The sequence below is a fragment of the Gymnoscopelus microlampas genome, assembly GCF_963454915.1.
Source record: "Gymnoscopelus microlampas genome assembly, chromosome: 9".
Lineage (NCBI taxonomy): Eukaryota > Metazoa > Chordata > Actinopteri > Myctophiformes > Myctophidae > Gymnoscopelus > Gymnoscopelus microlampas.
Window position 1 is genome coordinate 50,700,533 of NC_139946.1, and position 21,239 is coordinate 50,721,771.

At 39.6% G+C, this 21,239-nt stretch overlaps 2 protein-coding genes across 2 annotated transcripts in view; one reads left to right on the top strand and one right to left on the bottom strand.

The window, feature by feature from the left end:
- The window catches only part of LOC311051243 (NACHT, LRR and PYD domains-containing protein 3-like), a 380,092-nt gene that overhangs the window by 46,955 nt on the left and 311,898 nt on the right, over window positions 1–21,239 (top strand). The gene's annotated exons all lie outside the window — the stretch shown is intronic.
- LOC311051250 (ATP synthase mitochondrial F1 complex assembly factor 1-like) lies at window positions 4,719–21,219 on the bottom strand. The gene is made up of 8 exons (XM_084065734.1): window positions 21,015–21,219; window positions 20,521–20,620; window positions 17,874–17,918; window positions 17,002–17,064; window positions 13,972–14,022; window positions 12,729–12,776; window positions 12,507–12,602; window positions 4,719–4,845 (listed from the first exon to the last, which is right to left on the bottom strand). The coding sequence occupies exons 1-8, from the start codon at window positions 21,212–21,214 to the stop codon at window positions 4,825–4,827; spliced, it is 624 nt and encodes a 207-aa protein (XP_083921860.1). The 5' UTR covers window positions 21,215–21,219; the 3' UTR covers window positions 4,719–4,824.

Sequence of the window (21,239 nt, forward strand, 5' to 3'; positions counted from 1 at the left end):
TCTTCTATTCTGATGATATTTATCATTGTTCAGGTGCTGTGATCCTGGAGAGCCCTGTTCTTCCTGTGATGGAAGGAAGTGATGTCACTCTGCACTGCTGGTCCAAAAACAAGACAACTGATAACCCATCCTCTGACCGTCCAGCTGATTTCTATAAAGATGGATCCCTCATCAGCACTGAGTCTACAGGACAGATGACCATCCACAGTGTTTCCAAGTCTGATGAAGGATTCTACAAGTGTCACATCTCTGACCTTGGAGAGTCACCAGAGAGCTGGATGGAAGTGAGAGGTGAGATCGCTGTGTCACTAGTCTCGTGAAATTTCCAAATGCTTCCGTCATACAGTCTAGAGCACGGAGCTCTGAAAACGATCAAGCGATAAAGCAGATGTGACGCCTTCTCCGCACTTCCGTTTCGTCTTTACAGTCGTGCAAATGGATCCGAATATAAATCTAAATCATCTAAGCATTATATATTGCTTGCTGCTTAGCAGAAATGGAAATACAAATAGTACTTTTTTTTTTTAAATGTATTTTCGTGAACCAAAATGATGACAGCTTCCTGTCTCGGAAATTCGGGAGGTGTAGTTCCAGACTCTATATAGCATTTGATGATTGTGGAATAGTTGTCTGGCTACGTGAGACTACTGTGTCACAAACCCAGACTTTATATGACCTGCATGCGAGGAGGTTGTGCTGTATAACCCCAAGGGCTGATACGACCAGTGTTAGGCATATTACTCAGGGAGAGTTCTTTTTAATTTGTTATACTTTATTGAGTCCAAACTTGTTAACAAATGAATCATTCAATTTACTTTCATAATAATAACAATTTCCACTTGTTTTATGTCCCTGTTATTTACAGACACTTCGACCCATTTTTTTTGCATGTAAAACCCCTTCACTTTACAGAAAGTAAAAATAAGACACAGGGAAATTAAACAATAAAAAATAAACACACAAAAAAGAAAACAAAAAAAAGGGGGGGGGGGGGGGGGTGAGTTAGGCTTTGTTGTGTCATTTTGGTAATATGTCTTCCATTTTATTTTATTTTATTTTAATTTCTGAATACTTGGGCGGTTTAAATAAATAGAAACCTTAACTTAAAGTTAGATAATCAAATTACGTTTATTTGCAAGATAGAGAGCCCATATTTTTTTTAAATAAACTGTCCTTTCCATTAATTGTATACGTCACCTTCTCCATTAAACAAAAGTCTTCCACTCCTTCCAACCATCTAACCACCCTGGGTAATTCCAAACCTTTCCAACATCTAGTTATTTGTTTGAGAGCTGTAATTCTCATAATCCAAAAAAGATATAACTCTTCCCTTGGGACGTGTTCCCAAAAGTATATTGTGTTTTTCTAGATTAACAGCTCTTCCAAATATTTGTTCTATGGTTTGTGAGACTTTGGACCAAAAATGTTGTATTTTGGGGCATGTAAGAAAAATATGGGTATGGTACGCCCTATTCTCCCCACATCCCCTCAACAACTAGAGTTTAATGTGTACTCGGATATCGATAGAGGCTCAGGGAGCGTAAGTACTAGTGACTTATTACTCCTTTAAAAAGTAATAACATTGTATTACTTATTTCTTGGTAGAGTAATATGTTATATTACTTATTATTATATATTACTTTTACTGTTTTTCTGCATATTCCTACTGTATATTGGAACAATAATTATCCTTACAGGAGGAAACAAAAAACCCAGTAATAAACACATTGAAACCTCTCAAACTTGCCTTTACAGATGCTTTATCACATTAGAAGTCAGTTGAATACTTTGAGGTTGAAAGCTATTTTATAACTTTGTGTGGTGGTGCTTGCGTGAAAAGAATCAGATCTACAAGCTAACAATCTGTGAAATTGTAACGTGTTGCTAGCTTGTAGATCTGTTCTTTTTGCGTGTGTGACAACCTCCTAGTATACGGCGCTTGAATAGAATGCTCCATACCTCTGGGCTGCTCTATGTAGCTGGCAGCTTGATACAGACACACTGCAGCTCATAGACTATACAACCGATATAACGAAGAGAGAGCACTTTTATCTCAGTCAGAAGCAAAAAAACAATTGTGTTGCATTGCAGCGTTACTTGGATCAGTAATATCTAATGATATTACTGTTTTGGCAATTGTAATAAGTTACTACTTGTTTCTTGGGAAAGTAATAATATTACAGCACTAGAAACGCATTACTGCCCATTGTGCCCAACACTGGATATGACAGCTGACAATGCGAGCTAAAACAATAGTTTTTATTTTATTTATTTTATTGAGAAATAAATACATAAGGTTACAATAAACTTTCCTCACAATTATACGATAACAATTATTTGTTTTACAACATAATCCATAAAGATCAAATGAATCAGGCAGTTTCTACCAGTAATTTAACAGCAGTATATTTGACTCAATACATTAATAATCTCTCTCTTTGCCAGAAACTCCTCCTCCTGTAGTGGGTCTGAGTTTTCCACATGTAGTGGGTCTGATTGTGGGAGTTGGTGTGATTCTACTGACCATCCTTGTGGTGCTGCTGTGTCTATTCAGAACATCTAAAGGTGAGTATAGGCTACTTCTATACATTAGATGGATTACATAGATTACAATCACTGAGAAAGTCTAAATAAAACGTACTGAGTAGTAGTACCATGACATAGCAATATGAAGGGTATGCAACTTACTGCATGTGTCCATTTCCCCTTTTATTTACAGATCCATGTTGTGTCAGGTAAGCACAGTATTTAACATTTCTGTCTGTTTATCTACATGACAGCAGCACATTACATCTGGTTTTCTACTTCATTTCTAATAAATATATTCTGCATATTTTAATTACAGACCCATTCGGACCAATCAGAGGCCAGCTGCAGACCAGATGACCAATCAAAGTGGGGCTCCTGATGATGTGTACTGTCCACTGCAGCACGGTCAGTGTTTGCTGAACATTAGTGCATTAAGTCCATTAACACAATTGAAATTGTGTTTAAAAATGTTTTTTATTTACCTTTAGGCAACACAAGCATCTATGAAGTACTGAATCGAGGACTATGAAAATGGTACAGTAGGCTATATACTGTTTAAATGTTCTCATGTCATACTGTGTTCCGGAGTTATTCATATAACCACTCAAGTGGTTGTTGAGTAAATGTAATTTGTTAAGATGGAATGGGAAGGGAACTCTGACAAAACCAAATTGAGAGATGAATATAACAACGTACCGTGTATATGACCCACATTCTGTAAAGCTTCTAATCATCTTTCAACTCATGTTTCAGTCACAGAATCATCAAGACCTCAACGTGCAGCTGATCCAGTTTATTCAAATGTCAGGAATCAGGAATGAGTCTATATGTACGATGAAACCCTTTGATAATGGATGGGGAGGTAATGCTGTTTATCTTCTGCATATGTCATTGAATGTACAAAATGATATAGTATTATATAATACTATTAATTTATAGTATATAATATGTATAACTTAAATATTATTATTATTGTCTCCGCCAGGAGACTATGTTTTCACTTTCCGTCCCCCCCCCCTCGGGCAAGCTAACATTGGTCAAGCCTCACGTGACACGTGACAATACGTTGAAAGAGTGTGCTCTGATTGGCTAGTGAGACGCATGACGTATCAGCGGCCTATAAATACTTGTGTCACTTTGAAAGAGTCTTAGCCTCTTTCAAAGTGAGGTAAGACAGGAGTAATCACGAAATGGCGGAGTAACACTTAAGACAGGATTAATCAAGTAAGACTTAAGACAGGATTAATCAAGTAACACTTAAGACAGGATTAATCAAGTAACACTTAAGACAGGATTAATCAGGAACAGTACTGGCGGAGACCTGTGCTCCGAGGAGCACATTTTCTAGTTATTATTATTATTATTATTAACTTAAATATCGATTTAAACTAAATTATTCATACAATTACTGTATTTGCTTAGAATCTTCTTTGAAAAAAGACAAAAAAATTGTGGTAAATCAGAAATAACAGACCACTGGCTGCCTTCACAGACCAAGCAGATTTGAGTAGGCTATTCAACAAATATCTTTGTGTCAATGCAGGCCAGTCCTTATAATGTTATAGTTTATGTTTTATTGTACAGGTGGAGAAGAGAGGAATTCTTCAAAATGCAAAATCCCCCCCCCCCCCCACCACACACACACACACACACACACACACACACACACACACACACACACACACACACACACACACACACACACACACACACACACACACACGCACACACACACACACACACACACACACACACATATTCAGATAAACTTGAAATTATTGGACAAAAAACAAAAAGAACTCCATTCTGCCATTGATCTAAAATCAATCTAAACACAAGTAACTTTCTTGTATAGTTATCATGAGTTGAGTAGAGTGTGCATAGCTGCAGGCTGTAGGTCAGACAGACAGACAGACAGAGTGAAGATGTGACTCATGCTGATGTGAAAGTCACACAGGAAGGTTGCCACAGGAAGAGGACAGGTAGAGTCACCTAGCAACACAAAGAAGTGTGAAATAGTGTGTTTCCCCCCCATAATCTACAACAATCTAAATCCTTCTACAAAAGCAAGCAATATGAAGAGATTAACAAAGGAAACAAAGTCAAGGTAGTTTTTTGTTACATCTTTTAGGGTAAAAAAAATAAAATGAACCTGTTCTATCTCTGAGGGCGGCCATAGCTGAATGTGTGTAGAGACACTGCATGGAAAACAGAAGGTCCCAGGTTCGAGCCCCGGCAATGTGTCGAGATGTCCCTGAGCAAGACACTAAGCCCTACTGCTCTCCCCTGCAGCAATCAGCTTGGTGAAGCTGAAAACTGCAATAGTTAATAATAAGACAAGAGAGGAAAGAGATAAAAATAAAATAAAATAAAAAACTATAAGAACATGAAGAATATAAAACATGTCATAATAATACACCAATAGTAGTATTTAAAGGCTCTGAAGTTCATTTGTTCAGTGACATTGTTCAACCCTTCTGGCTTCCTCTAACTCTGGACAGGCAGGCAGGCGGGGGGTGGGAGGGAGGTAGGGGTGGGTATTAGTGGTTACAAATTATCCATAGACCTTTTTCCTCAAAAATTCCCCAAATAATAACCCTTGACTGAAAAAATAGGAAGAAACCTTGTGAAGACTCATACAAGACTGAACCCCTTTCAGTGTGTGCAACAGGTGCAGAGTGATTGAGTTAAGAGCTAATCTTGCAAAACCACTGGACTAATCAGAGCCAAATGTCTTGCGCACACTGCCAAATATTAAACGTAGATTTTAGGAGCTTGTAGATATTTTTAGGTTTGTGACATCGCCGCCGCAATAAGTATAACATAGGGAAAACTCGAACCTCTAATTGTAAGCCAACTATAAAAATCATTTCTAACCATTAAACAACCATTTATCTTGTGAGGACGAGGAAAATGGTCCTCACAACGTCTATTTCTCACATTCGACTGTAATTAGACATTTGGCCCTCACAAGTATAAACACACGCACGCACGCACGCACGCACGCACGCACGCACACACACACACACACACACACACACACACACACACACACACACACACACACACACACACACACACACACACACACACACACACACACACACACACACACACACACACACACACACACACACACACACACACACACACACACACACACACACACACACACACACACACACACACACACACACGAGGCACACCCCCACCCCCTCCACCATCATGCTCTATCCTTTTAACCACAAATACTTCCCTCTGCTGCAGTCCTCAGTGTGAGTGAACACCCACCACCTGTTTGATGTCAGTGAGTGCATAGTACACAGGAAACAATGAAAACTGGTGAAAATAGCAGATCATCAAGCTCACAACGTGTCGCTTTTTTCAACGAGTGGTATTTTCACTGATTCTTAAACTTATTTTTTAACTGTATTTATGGAAATTATTATTTTTTCATCTCATTCATGAAATACTTTAGAAACATGTGTTTTTGTAAATAGTTTTTAATTGAGCAAAGTGGTTTTCATGTTTTTTTATTAACTTTTTTAAATATTTTGAAATAATATATACAGTATTTATGTTTTTTAAGAAACGAAAAAAGGGGGATATTTACTCCCGACCCAACAAATTGGTCTGCGAGTGCGACCCAAAAATGGGTCCCGACCCACTGTTTAGGAAACAGTGCTCTATGGCAAGCGCACAGAATGCAGGGCACATAAGTCATCAGGGGTGTTTCCTCTCCAATCACGCTAGTTAAATGGTGCGAGTCACACGGTGCTAAGTGTATTCTTCTGAATACAGTGAAGTCACTCGTTACTTGTTATGATGTTGCCAGGTCAACTCTGTGCATAGAAACCATATAGGAAAAAGGCAGACCGGTGCTCCTTTCTTGGATGTTTTGTGGTTACGTGGATTAAATGCCTTTTTTATGTCAACCAGCTACATTTAAAGACATCAGCCAAGGGCGCCAGCACGTTCTAAGCATTATGCCATATTATAATGTTATGCCGATGCCGATGTACTTATTATTTTATTCATTCGTTTTTGATATATGTTGTAAATACTTGCTCCTGTTTTATTGCAAACTATGCCAAAACAACCGATTAAGTTCTCCAATTTCCCCCACATTATTCAAAAGGCCGTTCACACAGACCATTATAACTGTTTTTGTGAGAAACTCATTAAAACACTTTCAACCTAGTGTCCCTCTTTTGGGCATATAATTATTATAGGCAGAATATTTGGCCGTCCCGTCTTTACCTTCTACAAGATTGGTGGTTGTTGCAGTAGGCAACCTGCACTACAATACTTCACCATAGTTTTGTGCCGTCTGTGGCCGATTCTGTCGGAAATTCACAACGGGCGGTAGTGACGAAGATTTTGCTTTATAGAGTCATAAAGTACATGCATAATGTCCTTAATACAGTTTTATTTTATGACATTGAAAACAATTAACTGTACATTCAACATATGTCAACATTTCTTATTTGTTTTTGTGTAAATAAATCATCTTTGTGTCAAAGCTGTTAATCAACATCCTATTAATTTCATATGCATTATTCTTGTGTCAGTAAATACAGATATACTGTATAGGCTACTGTATTCATTTACTTTGTACCACATTTAATCATGTATCTTAAAAGATGTTTGACATTTCACAGTGAGGACTGTATCATCAAATTAAACCAAATGATTAAAAAATAATAAATACAATAAGGGTACAAATTACTCTTGTTTTTAACTGAATTATTTATCAGAGCACCCATTTTGTACTGCCTCAGTTCATCTGCACACCTGCTCCCTAACTTAGGCTATCCTGTGCTAAGTGTGCCCCCTGCTGCTGCTCAGTTGCTTTAACAAAAAGTTACAAGTTTACAAAATGCTTCACAGACATGGGAACAAAGAAACAAAGTGAAAGTAAAATGTATACAGTGCAGTCAAGAGCATAGAAAATGAGAAACTCTAGTAAAAAAGCAATTTTATTAAAAGCAATGTTTTAAAAAAGGCTTTTTTCCCCCAATGGACGTTAATTCCAAAGGTGTGGTTTGATGCTGTTATTGGGTCACAGATGGTAAATGTTAGCCTGGGATCCAGCCTGCTTCGCTACGTTCGGCGGACTTTTTTTTCTCTCTTCGCTTCTCAGTCTGGAATGCACCCCATTGACTCGTTTTGCAGAACTACACTGGAACTACATATGTTACGTTAGGCAACGTCGTTGCCGGTTGGATGTTGTTCAAACGAATGCCGAATCACAACGATCACTGTTTTAGACCAATCAGAAGCCACGGTAGGTTTCGAACCTTGGCTGCTGTGTCCCGCCTCCTGGAGATAGGAGGCATTCCAGACTGAGAAGCGGAGAGAGAAAAAAAGTCTGCCGAACGCAGCGAAGCAGGCTGGATCCCAGGCTAGGTAAATGTTACTATGTTTACAATATTACAGACAAGGAACAGCAAGTCTAAAACCTAATTCAGAGATCAAAGGTCATAACTTGTGTTTAGTGTTTAGATGAGAACAAATTACAGTCATACATTTTACATATTACCGCACATGCCCTACTAATGCATGCATTCTGTCAGAGAGATGTCAGATTGAAGTCAGACTAAGTGGAAGTGGTTTTGATACAGTACATACGTAGCCTAGGCTACGTGAGCTGCTATTGTGACATGGTCTGATTTATTTGTCTTATTTGTTACAGTTTATTTTATGAAGGGTGTGTGTGTGTGTGTGTGTGTGTGTGTGTGTGTGTGTGTGTGTGTGTGTGTGTGTGTGTGTGTGTGTGTGTGTGTGTGTGTGTGATTAGTCATTTTATTTACCAGACACTCTTTATCCAGAGCGAGGTAAACACACACAACAAATGTAGAGAGACAGTGCAGTGCCTCAGTAATCTCGGATTATAGGTTAACCAATAATCTAGCATCGGTCTAAACAATATAATATCAAAACAATTATAACCTGTACAATTGTTTGTATCTTACAAGCTCACAAAGCTACATTTATATGACACAAAATCAGCAGGAATCACAGTGTTGTAATGCATTTTCTAATAAATATTCATATTCAGGGCTAAACATGTAAGCTTTAAGGTGTGGAGTTGCAACAAACAAAAAATGTCCATTAGGCCTTAGCTCTCTGTATGAAAAAGGCAGAAGGAGCGAGTGCATTCTCCGGCAGCGGCAGCAGCTGCGGCGCCGCTGGTACAAGTCATCTCAAGACACTTTAGGGCAGTTCAAGTCCATACTCTACTAACCTATGAGGATGATGGCTCATTGTTGTTAAAGATGAGTCTTTAAAGCAGCACTATGTAACTATATAGCATAGTATGTCCCACAAAATTATAAAGTTACATGTTTAAGCAATAACAGTCATCCTTCCATAAATGGAATAAATACATGTATAGACGGGGGGTCCCAGCTAGGGGCTTGACTGTATTATTACTATGTATAGGGGAGACAATGATAAACAGAACTGCCAGTCAAATCGAAGACTGGCCAATCACAGCGCGTCCTCGCCGGACATGCTTGCAAAGACTCTTGGGTAATGAAGTCAAAGACGTTGGCAGCCATGTTATTTGTGTCCAAAGTGGCCACTGCTGATACGGCAAACTACATAGTGCTGCTTTAACATTGTTTCGTCTGTAAGGAAAAGTAGTGTGTGAGGGTGTAAGGAAGGGTAGTGTGTGAGGATGGTGGGCACATTGTCATTGCTTGGTCTATATACAGTAGCAGTGATTCTCAACATTTCTTTTATTTCAACAACCTCCAGTTTCATTAGGTTACAGACCCCATTTGATTATGATTTTTATTTCTGGGACCCCAATTTACACTGTAAAATGGTCACTGTTAACTCTGAGAGCGTACAAATGGAATGTACACAATGAAACCAAATGATTTATTTCCATTTTGTACACTCTCAAGAGTTCTCAGAGTTATAGAATGTTGAGAAACACTGGTCTATGTTTGTCACTGATCCGTTCAAAAAGAATAATAGAATATATATAGTATATACGGTAATGTAAAAAGAAATATGTTCAGTTCAGTCCAAAAGTCTAATATTTTGTGCACAATTACATTTCATTTACATCACGGGCGCCTGACCAACAGATTACCCGGAGACATAGGCTCCCCCAGATCAAAAAGTGGGGGAGCCTATGGCAGTCCACCCCAGATCAATCCCAAGTTCAAGTTGTTTCAGAGTGCAGGCGGTCTGCAGAGAGAAGAGAGCCAGTATAGCCGAACAGCCCTGGCATGTATGAGCACACACAAATGTGTGTATGCGTTGCAGTACCCTTGTTCCGTTTGTGTAATATGTGATAATGTGTGATATCTAATCTAATCTAACTATTATAATTGAAATGGCCAAGCCATGTTGTTCGTCAGGGGTTGGCCAGCACACGAGCACTCAAACTGCCTTCAAACTTGGCACACAATATCGCTCAGTGGACTGTCCATTGTAAAGGCTTCTTTCCCCACCTTGATTAGACCCCTCCGCTATTGCATCAGGGTCTAATCACCCTGTTGGGGTTTATTTCTCAACAATGACCAGCTCGCCATCAATTATCCCCTGTGTAAATAACCTGCAGAAAACAATATCTAATGTTAAACTTTGGCCTTACATGATGACATAAGAAATGTATTGTTTAATAAAATGTATTTACTGTGATCTCCATCCTCCTGTCTGCATACAGTACCACACACAGGCACACATATCAGCACAACAGAATGAGCACAGAGCTTTCATTCATAAATCCTAAATGGAGCATATGTGGGTATGTCGGTGACGTGTTTGTTGTCATTACACACAGTTCCAAAGAATATGCTCTATATGTCATAGATTATTTGTCTAAACTGATGTCAGACCATTCTTCACCACTGATGATCATGTCATTTCACACCAGCAGAATCAGAAGAATCCGAATTTTAGTTTTATTGTCACATCACAGATTTTTACAGGTGTCAAATATTGGGTGAAATTAGTTTTTGTGATCATTTCTTTGTTTTCAGGAAATAAATAAGGGAGGGACTGGGAGCAAGGAGAAAAAAATGAAAAATAAACATGTCAAAGAAAAATCTAAGATATCTACAAATATACACAGTTAGCCTAAAAAAGCGACAGGTTTGTACATAAGATTAGACTTGTAACAGTCTATGGAAAATCTGCCCTCTAGTGACAATTTAGCTAAACTGCACACAGTAACTGAGTTCTAAATAAATCAGATATTGAGAAACAAAATAGACTGCGTTTGTAGATCCCTTGAATAAAGGGAAATTATAGTAAATAAAGGGACAGTCAGGACAACCACTTGCTTTGGCTCCATTTACTGTAATGACTTATATTGTACATTCTTGTTTTTCATTCAGAGTAGATGACAGAATATCACATTTCCCTCTCACAGTGCTGCCCAGAATACAAATGTCAATTCCATCAGTATACTGTACACAACAGGTACATGGTCCATTAATATATAACATAACAATGTACCACTGACTCTTCATGAATGCACTTTCTTTCACTCACTCACGCACGCGGGCACGCACGCACGCACGCACCATGCACGTTAAACATAATCTGCAACTGCTGCAAACTATTCAGAGATATACCTGTAGATTTGGTGGGTGTGTTTGTAATGCCACAGCTGCCGTTGATTGTATTGTGCCTCTCCTTCCTGTATTTAAACACGCCTTGCCTTGTAATGTATCAAGACCTAATGAAGACCGGTTACAGTCGAAACGTTGCCTAACAAATTAAAAAAACTCTTCTACTGGGAGCTCAAACGGTGTGCGGACTTCCCCCTCTTTTTCTCATGTACGTTTTGTTGTCCAGCACCCGATTAAACAAAATAACCCAAAATAACATAATTAATAACAGTCAAATAATCTGAGCTCAGGATAGTGGTAGGGAATCAACTGGCTGGGAGTGTTCTCTCATAGGGTCTAACAGAGTAGAGGTGCAACAGTTAATCCAACCCATTGATTTAACTGATTATAAACATTAAGAAATATATTTTATAAAATATATCTGAGGTGAGGATAGGGGTAGAGGCGTGTTCTCCCCTAGGGCCGCCTAACAGGGGAAACCAGGGTTAACCACCTGTCAATACGCTTATTATGCAACAGTAATAGATGTCTACATGGATAGATACTTTTGGAAATGCTTAAAGAAAATAAATCACCGTCTCCACTAACTTTAGAAAACGTCTCTTGAGAATTTAGAAACCTTTTTCAACAGGAATCCTATTGAGGGTTAGGGTTATGTCACATCTTTACAGTAGAACCACAGGAATCACAAACTGGAACAGCCCTGCATTAAGTCTAATTTTACCCATTCCGGCCAGTGACCTAATATACAATTTCCAATAACAATTTAGGCGTTTAGCTTATCCAGAGCGACTTACACGTGTTTATTGACCTCTAGTCAATAAACACGATGAATAATCACATACATAGGATGCAGAGAGACCGTGTAAGGCCACTAAAGACGAGGGTACCAGGTAAACAATAAACCTAGCCTCTGTCATAAACAACATGCTATCTAAATAACACTCTCTACATTTGAAACTATAACATACCGGGTATAATGAAACTATAGGAGGATAGGTAGGTGCATGCTATGCGTCTACGGTGCATGCTATGGCGTAGAATCTACGCCATAGCATGCAGCGGACGCACTGGTGCTGGAGGTTCAATGGAATCCACTGAAGTCAATGAGAGCCGGCTGTAGCAGCTCATGAATAAACAATGTTTTTAGTCATTGATGAATGATAGATGAAAATAAAGACAATCATTGTTTTTTGGATGGGAACACTCACACTATATTATTGAGGCACACACACACACACACACGTTTCTGACTGGGTAGATGTGTCAGGTTAGACAGACCAGAAACTATCCTATCCTTGAAAACAACACATTTTTGACACTAGCCACTGAGAACGTACCTGGACGTTGACACTAGCCAATGAGAGCGGCCCGTGAGCTTACCTGGACGTTGATGAGGGAGGTGAAGTGAAGTTCATGCCCCGCCCACTGACCCAGGAAGAACTCGTACCCTTCCTGCTGAGGCAACGCGTACAGGAACTACACAGGAGGAAGACATATATGGTCATAAGGAACTACACAGGAAGACATATGTTCTCGCAAGTATAGCAATGTGGACGTGTGTGTGTGTGTGTGTGTGTGTGTGTGTGTGTGTGTGTGTCTTACCATTGGACAGGATCGGGCTCTGTTGAACATGACTTCAAATCTCTGGGTCTGTATGGAGGGAAACACAATTTAAGGTTAGCTAAAGGGTGCAAGATCTGCTATTTTTCATACAAGGAAGTATATAAGACTTAACCCTATACTATATACACTTTGTTGAACAGGGTCTCCCAGGGGTCTGTAGTATACCTTTTTTCCCTTTACACCATATCTCTTCACTGAGAATAGCATCGAAACGCATCGCGTTGTGAGCTTGTAGAGGTTGGACGGGCCTTAACATTTTGGGAAAAAAATCTACAAATCTACAAGCTCACAGCGCATCGTGAGCTTGTAGATCGACTATTGAACTGGAGTTCTGCATCACAATCCTGTTTATGTCAACCTGACGTCGCTCTAATGACATGTTCATTGTTGGGTTGTCACTGGAATAAAACCATCACCAGCACTCAGTCCTTTTAGGTTATTGTATTATTGTATGGTACCAAAAATAAATAAACTAGAAGATCTTTAAATGAGTGCTGGCGATGGTTCTGTTTTACTGGAACTCTTTGTGAACCGTGCACACAGTAAGACACTACTGATTGTGTCTCACATTCATTTTTGATTGATTGATTGAATATTTTATTAGGCCAAAAATGTAAAACAGCACAGTTACATTTAAAAATACTTTGTCTAAAAGGTCCGTTCAAAAAAGGTCCTTGCGGTCTTGTTTCCATTGAGGTCCTTGGTATTCAATTCATAGTCATATACAGTATAGTGGCACCAACAGTTCAAATATCAACACAAAAAAAACAGAAATGCGTTTGTCACTGGATCATATATGAACCATACTGATGTGATATCATTCATTATGATTAATATTATCATTAGTACTGAAACATTCTGGATCATATATGAGCCATACTGATGTGATATCACATACCGTACATTGTATGATGATTATCATGATTAGTAAATGGTAAAATGGTGCTTTGATCCAAAGCGCTTTACATAGATTGTGCATTACATTACATTCACCCTTTCACACACACGGCGGAGGAAACCATGCAAGGCACCAACCTGCTCATCGGGAGCAATTAGGGGTTCAGCGTCTTGCTCAAGGACACTTCAACACTAACTCTGGGGAGTCCCCCAGCCCGGGATCGAACCGGGAACCTTGTGGTTTCCAGTTCACTCTACCCGGCCACTCTACCCTGAGCCACTGCCGCCTGAAACAGTACTGAAACATTCCAAGTGTAAAACTCACCGGTATGACAGCACTGATTGTGTTCTTAGTTGAATAATACTTCATCCACAGCTAAAAGAGACAACAGACTTGTTTTGTCTGTTGTCTCTTTTAGCTGTGGATGAAGAAAAAAATCTGATCTCTGAAAAAAATAGATTCCACATAATTCATATTATATATGTTTGTATTATATAGCATGTCATATTCATATTAAACATCATTGTTAATACTGTATGTCATTGAGCTTATCATGGTGATTCCATCAAAAAACAGATGTTTGGTATAATAACAGATACTGTACAACACCTCAAGAATGATCAATCTGAAAACATGTTAAGGGTTTTCTTGTGGCGTTGACTTTTTTAAATTGTCAGTTTGGCCACTAGAGGGCAATGTGAGTCCACACATAACTGTTAGTTCACTTTCTACACAAAGTGAGCAATGTGTCTCCACATCACATCACATGGCCACACGCTGTGGGCTTGTAGATCGGATATTTCCACTATTTTTTGAAAACATTTGAAAGTATTAAATAGGGCTTAAGTGATTAAATCTAGGAAAAGACACTTATGTATGAATATTAGGCTGTATTCACACTGTAGGCAGAGCCTCCCCGTGTTCAGGCAGAGTAGTTCCGGAGAAGCGGACTGAGTGGCCCTGTCTTTCCCTGTAGGACTGACCCTGTGTAGCTACCTGGGATGTACGTTGGGGCTTCATCAACCCTGGCTGGGTCACCTGGGTGAGGGTGTATGTTGCGAGACCCGAAACACCCCATGACCCCAGGCTACAACACTGATGATACGTCCCAGGTGCATCCATGTGATGTATTCTTTATAGTTAGTGACTTATTTATAATGGCTCATAGGAATTAGACTACGTGACAACCAGGAATAGTTTGGTGACCACCGGAGAGACGGGTGACAGCCGGAATGTAGACGGCATACCGGGAGCAGTATGGGTTAGCGCCCCAGGCTGTGTCTTCCGTGAGGAAGAAGCCCAACAAACCCACGGTGAGCCCTTTAGGAGGGCCATTCCAGCAAACCGCAAGTGGTGCTAATACCATTAGATGGCCCAATATAGTGGTATCGACCCAAGGAACCATCACGCCAGAAGGAAATGTTTGGATCGGGGCGGTGCACCTGATCTGGCGCAGCGCTCAGGTCCTGGACCTGGTGAGACGAAGGAGGAGCCCGGCCAGGAGACAACCCACAGAGCCTAGTCCCTCCACGTGCCAGAGCCTCCCCCGAGTTCAGGCAGAGTAGTTCCGGAGAAGCGGACTGAGTGGCCCTGTCTTTCCCTATAGGACTGACCGTGGGTAGCTACCTGGGATGTAAGTTGGGGCTTGATCAACCCTGGCTGGGTCACCTGGGCGAGGGTGTATGTTGTTGCGAGACCCGAAACACCCTATGACCCCAGGCTACAACACTGATGATACGTCCCAGGTGCATCCATGTGATGTATTATTCATAGGTAGGCAAATCCCAATTTAAAACGTGATCTTTAAGACTGACTGTCCACACTGTTATTAAATGTGATATATAGGACACTGTGTACACTTATTAAATGTGATCTTTAAGACCTACTGTCCACACTGTTATTAAATGTGATATATAGGACACTGTGTACACTTATTAAATGTGATCTTTAAGACCTACTGTCCACACTGTTATTAAATGTGATATATAGGACACTGTGTACACTTATTAAATGTGATCTTTAAGACCTACTGTCCACACTGTTATTAAATGTGATATATAGGACACTGTGTACACTTATTAAATGTGATCTTTAAGACCTACTGTCCACACTGTTATTAAATGTCGTCACCTTATTAAACTAATGGCCTAAGTCATTTTTTCAAGGTTTTCAGGAAAAAAAAAAACTGATCCAGAACAAAACTATATGATATTTCTTAATCATTTCACCCAAAATGTTTATAACATATTATGACTATTTAAATAGAAATAACACTGTCTGTCAGTTATGTAACATAAGAGATTGAAATAGGTTTAAATAGGATTAAATCTGACTTAGGCCAAAATAAAAAGCAAAACAAATTACAAAATGGCCTAAATCAGTAAATAATTTGGCTTAAGTCACAAAAACATGTGACTTAGGCCAAACAAAAGGCCTATTTTGTCCTAAGTCACACTAGGGAGTTAGGCCATTATACTAAAAGGGGAGTGAACAGCATGATCCTTTTCTATTAGGAGTTGGGCCATTTTACCAGATTTGGCCAGTGTCATGAGGAGCTGATTTAGGCAAAAATATCATTTCCTCAAAAAATGACTTAGGCCATTAGTTTAATAAGGTGACGATGTGATATTTACAAGTGATCAGACCCCGTTGTGTATTTAGTCACCGAAAACAATAGAAAATGGCCCACCCATCTGACCACTGAACATTTTCAGAGCATGTTTAACCCATTCGAATCCGGGGGACGCATCTCTGTCACTTTCGATTTCTTTGGGCTATTCAAAAATAGCAGATCTACAAGCTCATAGCGCGGCACCGAGTGCACATTTGTGCAAATATTTGATTTCTCTTTTTTTAAAGCGGACATTTGTAACTCAAATCTTTTCTTCTGGCGGTCCCTGGAACTAAATATTTTATAAATGTTCACTTTAAAAATATATATATTCCAAGATGTGCACGCATTTTCATTTTTTTTCTAAAATAGCAGATCTACAAGCTCATAGTGCGGCACTCGGTGCCACGCTATGGTGATATTATACATCTTATATCCACTATATAATATGGATGTAAGATATGTATATAATATGATCAGACTGACCTCATTGATCTGGTCTCTGGGCTTGTTGTGAATGATAGAATATGAATATAATATATCAGGATATTGTATAATATTAGATACAGTAATAAGTGTCATGTCAGCATGGGAATATAATGTAAGGATAATGTGGTATAAAATAATATAAAAATGACCTCAGAAATCTGATCTCTGATCTTATTGTGAATATAATGCTATAATACAGATACAGTACACAGTAATATGTATATAACATGGACATATAATATATTCAGACTGACCTCAGAGATCTGGTCTGCAGTCATGTTGTGAATCATTTCCAGGTTCAGGATGGATCCCAGCGTCTAAACAGGAAACAATTCATCACATGGCGGCCATTTTGCTCTGATATCACACACACACCGCAAAAGTCGCAACACTTATTGCAACTGATTGACTTCAGTGTTAAAGGGCAAGACCACTTTGTTAGAGGTTTGGATTGTGTAGTTACCTTGCGATTATGTAACTCCAAAGGTGGACAAGAAATCAAAAATAATTGCTCCATTGATTAGAGATTGATAATTCAAAATATGCTCCTCATTGACTTACATTGTACGCTGAAACAGCTCTCAAAGTCACTCTTTTAGCACGTAAATGGACCGAAACAAAGTTGATTCAGACAATATAGAACATCACCAAACCCAGTACTTTTTTTTAAATAGAAATGTTAGATTCCTGTTGATTTTGCTATTTTTATTTAGAAGAAAACCCGGACTGGATCCGCGGATCCGGATCTTCAAATAGCAAAATCAACAGGAAGTTGAAATTATTATTAAAAAAACAAACAGTACTGGGTTTGGTGATGTTCTATATTCTCTGAATCAGCTTAGTTTGTGTTCGTTTATGTGCTAAAAGAATGACTTTGAGAGCTGTTTCAACGTACAATGTAAGTCAATGAGGAGCATATTTTGAATTATCAATTTCTAATCAATGGAGCAATTATTTTTGATTTGTTGTCCACCTTTGGAGTTACACCATGGCAAGGTAAATACACAACCCAAACCTCTACCAAAGTGGTCTTGCCCTTTAAACAAAAAATCATCATCACACCCTATGGATTTCATGATTTGTTGAATTCACCATTCATTCATTCATTCATTCATTCATGTTTTACCTTGTCTTTAGTAAAGCCTGTAGACTGTAGGTCTCTCTTCTCCAACTATAAAAAAAAAAAAGAATAAATGTACATCTTATTCACATGAACATTTGTAACTCAAATCTTTGCTTCTGGGGGTCCCTGGAGAATATTTTACAAATGTTTGCTTTAAAAAATATATATTGCTCAAAGAAATGTAAAGAACACTTTGATCCCTTAATTATTTTGAGTTTTCATGAACTGTGTACATACTGCTAACACAAACTACTGAAAAGAATTAAGGGATCAAAGTGTTCCCTTAATTATTTTGAGCAGTGTATATTGAAAGATTTGCAAAAATGTTCAAACTGTTAAAAAATATATAAAAATATAAGATCTACAAGCTCATAGCGTGGCACTCGGGTTGAATGGGTTAATGCATAAGGACTCTATTGTTGCCCAAGTAGAAACACTTTTACATTGATATGCTGTCTGGTCAGAGGTACTGCTGTGTACAGAAGTGGAGGTTTGGTGCTTCCATGGAGTATGATCACAGAGATCACCACCTGGTTGTGGATGGAGGGTCTCCATGGAGTATGGCTGCAGTCTGAACTAATAAAGTTGTTATTGCTGTAGAGCTGCCTGTCTGAGTGTCTCTCAACCCAACAGGTGGAGGCAGAGGGTCGCCCCTCCACACAGAACCAGGTTCTGTTCCAGTTTCTTCCTGCTAACTTTTTCCCCCACCAAGCGTTTGCTCATGGGGGAATGTTGGGTCTCTGTAGAGCAGGGGTTCCCAGTGCCCAGGATCACTTAGCGAATTGGCACTGGGTGAAAAAAGGGTTACAAAATCGAGGGATAAAAATGAAGTAAAAAAGAGCAGGGGTTCTCAAACGTTGTTATGCCACAACCCCATCTAATTGGGGACATTTTTTGACGACACCACACTTCATTTATAGAGCAATTTCAAAGTGCAAATAAAGATTATCTTAAAATAAAATCATTGTTGGCCTTATATATGAATATTAGAACATGAAGTTAAAGCAGTGATTCCTGCTAATCCATCTTATCAATGAAGGAATAATATTTTTACGCCGCCGAAAAAGACTCGCTCCTCACGTAAGCTATAGTTTTCTACCGTCTGGTCTGGAGAATGGGGTTTGATTCCAGCTCGGAGCACTAAAGCGCTAAAATTTCAAATCAAGCAACTGAAGTGTTTCCGTTCTCACATTAGTAAACTGAAGTGAGGCATAAGAACCACCGGAGTTTCTTAATCCAGCTCTCGAATTCATCTTATGATTAAACGACCGTGTGTTTTCTCGTGGCCGGACAGCTGTAGACTGCTGCTGGTCCAGTTGTCTGTCTGTGAGCAGCAGGACCTCCCTGGGCCCACAAGGTAATGTCTCCACTCGCGGTCCGTATTGAGCGCAGTTTGTTGACTAAAATGCCAATTCCGGGGCTAATTTTCTTTACTGGCACATACAACTGATAAAATGTACAGGGGCCCCTCCAGCACCAAACAACTGGACGCTTACGGGTCCATTTGGTTCCATTTGTACCTTCTCGGGAGTCAAGAGTAAAATTAACTCCAACCAAATTTCCCTATAATGCGTTTTACCCTCTCGGAGTAACAAAAACACCCCAAACAGCTGTTTTAAGAGCCAACCGAACATAATTCCTGCTAAATACAGTAACTAGGATTTAATATATAGTTTATGAGCAGTAAAATCAGTTATTGTATGCCTCTGCAAGGGCGTGTGTGTGTGTGTGTGTGTGCTGTTGGAGTCTATATTTTACAGTCTATGGTTGGAGTTGGATGAATCAAGGAGTCAAGTGGCCTTGACAATAAAACAGTTTGAATACACTTGGGGTGTAAACTTGGAAGATTATTTTCTAACCTTCATGATTTTACAGAAATCATGAAGGTTAGAAACCCGCGGGGCTCAACCCGCCCCACGAGCCATAGATTTATATATGGGTTCGCGGGTTGAGGTGGGGCAGGTCATGAAAAAACCCGACCCGCACATCACTTCCCCTCCGCTTTGTGTATTAAAACATTTAAAAAACAGTTGTCAAAGCGCATCCCCAACGGCACCTTCCCGTGACCCCACTTTGGGACGTGACCCATAGCTTGAGAACCGCTGCCTGTAGAGTATTGTGTGGCTCTGCTCTACATGTACAACTTCTTGAGAATAACTTGTTTATAACTTTTTATTTGGCACTATATAAACATTGATTTCAATAGATGGTGTAGTGTACTGTCTCGCTGACATGTAGCATAAAATCTAGTTATGATGACAATATGACAGTTGAATGACACGTTAAATTAATGTTAAATCAGTTTTTGTACAGTGTTGTAGCAGCCTGCCCCCTGACAGACAGACAGCACAGACAGACAGGTTAACTGACAGACAGGCAGCCTACCTCCCTCTCCATCAGTCTGACTGACAGACAGACAGACAGGTTAACAGACACAGACAGACAGACAGACATATAGACAGGTTAACAGACACAGACAGACAGACAGACAGACAGACAGACAGGTTAACAGACACAGACACACAGACAGACAGACAGACAGACAGACAGACAGACATACATATATAGACAGGTTAACAGACAGACAGAGAGCATAACACCTGTTCCATTCTGACAGACAGGTTAACAGACAGACAGGCGGACAGTATACCTCCTGTTCCATCAGTCTGACAAACTCTGGGTGTTCAAGCGGTTCCTTCTTCACTTCGTGGCGTTTCTCCAGTCGTGCCTTGAACTCCTGGGGTTTGGCACTAAACAGTAATATAGGAGGAATTAGAGATTTACAGCAGGTGGTGATTATAATTATGTTAAACGATTCTATATTACATTTATCAGTAGAGAATAGTGGCATATTTCCATGTTTATTAATATCCAACGTTTCACCCTGACAGGATGGTGCACACAGTTGAGAAACGACATCTACTGGACAGTTGGAACATTGCAGGGACAAAAGGTCTAAATGTTTAACCCAACATAACGTCTAATTATCTATTTAACACTCTGTAAACATTTACACACAGACAGTTTTAAATCATAATAAAACTAGTTTAGTGCACTTGAAACGCGCTGTGCTGTCACTGTGTGGTTCAGCCATGTTATTTATTATAACCATGTTTAGCATGTTAGCATGTTAGCCTCTAGTACCTTCGCAGCCTGTGGATCTTGTCCTGGTATTTGCTGTAATAAGGATTGTCCTCCAGAGTCTCTGGACGCAGCTTGTGGACGCAGAAGGTTCTGTAGTGAGTCTGAACCAGACCCGGGATGAGAGGAGAAGCGATGCCTGATCTTCTGACCGCTAACATCCCCCGATACCAACAGGACATCTGCAACACGGCCGCCGCCATCTTGCCTTCACGTCCTCATCAATGG

Coding starts and splice junctions, on each gene's coding strand:
- LOC311051250 (XM_084065734.1), bottom strand. CDS start 21,214: ATGGCGGCGGCCGTGTTGCAGATGTCCTGTTGGTATCGGGGGATGTTA. Junction 12,777..13,971: donor CAATCAGTGCTGTCATACCG/GTGAGTTTTACA, acceptor CCCTCCATACAG/ACCCAGAGATTTGAAGTCAT. Junction 12,603..12,728: donor GAGCCCGATCCTGTCCAATG/GTAAGACACACA, acceptor CCTCCTGTGTAG/TTCCTGTACGCGTTGCCTCA.